The 673-nt window shown below is 42.6% G+C and overlaps 1 protein-coding gene across 1 annotated transcript; it reads left to right on the forward strand.

Annotated features, from left to right (window-relative positions):
* LOC142164808 (uncharacterized) lies at positions 1–393 on the forward strand. The gene is made up of 2 exons (XM_075223506.1): positions 1–190; positions 269–393. The coding sequence occupies exons 1-2, from the start codon at positions 1–3 to the stop codon at positions 391–393; spliced, it is 315 nt and encodes a 104-aa protein (XP_075079607.1).
* The last annotated feature ends 280 nt before the right edge of the window (positions 394–673 follow it).

Raw genomic sequence — 673 nt, forward strand, 5'->3', positions numbered from 1 at the left:
ATGGAAACAACAGGTACTAACAGAGTCACTGGGTTACATGAGCTTGAGGAATTCAGGTTCCACGCATTCGAGAGTGCTAGATTATACAAAGAATGGATGAAGCTGATGCATGACAAGAACATTGTGGACCGAAACTTCAAATCCAGAGAGCTAGTGTTGTTATACAACTCTAGATTGAGATTGTATCCGGGTAAGTTGAAGTCCCGATGGTAAGGACCTTTTAGAGTGGTGCAAATGTTCCCAAGTGGAGCTGTTGGGATTGAATCAGAGGATGGGACGAATAAGTTCACAGTGAATAGTCAGAGGTTGAAACATTACCTTGTAATGGCAAATGACAAAGGGGACAGAGAGATAATCATGTTGGAAGAGCCCCAGTACGTGAATGAGGAGTGATGCTCCAAGACTGCGTCGTGCCGCGACGTTAAACCAGGCGCTGCGTGGGAGGCAGCCCACGAATATTGTTTGTAGTATTTGTTTTTATGAAACATCCTATATATATATATATATATATATATATAATAATAATAATAATAATAATATTGGTTTCACCGCGATCGCGGTAGAACCGTGGTAGAACCACAGTGAAACGTTAACATTCTGTTTTGGACTGTTTAACCCATCGCGGTCGCGGTAGGTCCGCGGTCGACCGTAGTGGGCACCAGATATGTTTTTT

This window comes from Nicotiana tabacum, chromosome 1, assembly GCF_000715075.1.
Source record: "Nicotiana tabacum cultivar K326 chromosome 1, ASM71507v2, whole genome shotgun sequence".
Classification (NCBI taxonomy): Eukaryota; Viridiplantae; Streptophyta; class Magnoliopsida; order Solanales; family Solanaceae; genus Nicotiana; species Nicotiana tabacum.

Coding starts and splice junctions, on each gene's coding strand:
- LOC142164808 (XM_075223506.1), top strand. CDS start 1: ATGGAAACAACAGGTACTAACAGAGTCACTGGGTTACATGAGCTTGAG. Junction 191..268: donor TAGATTGAGATTGTATCCGG/GTAAGTTGAAGT, acceptor GGATTGAATCAG/AGGATGGGACGAATAAGTTC.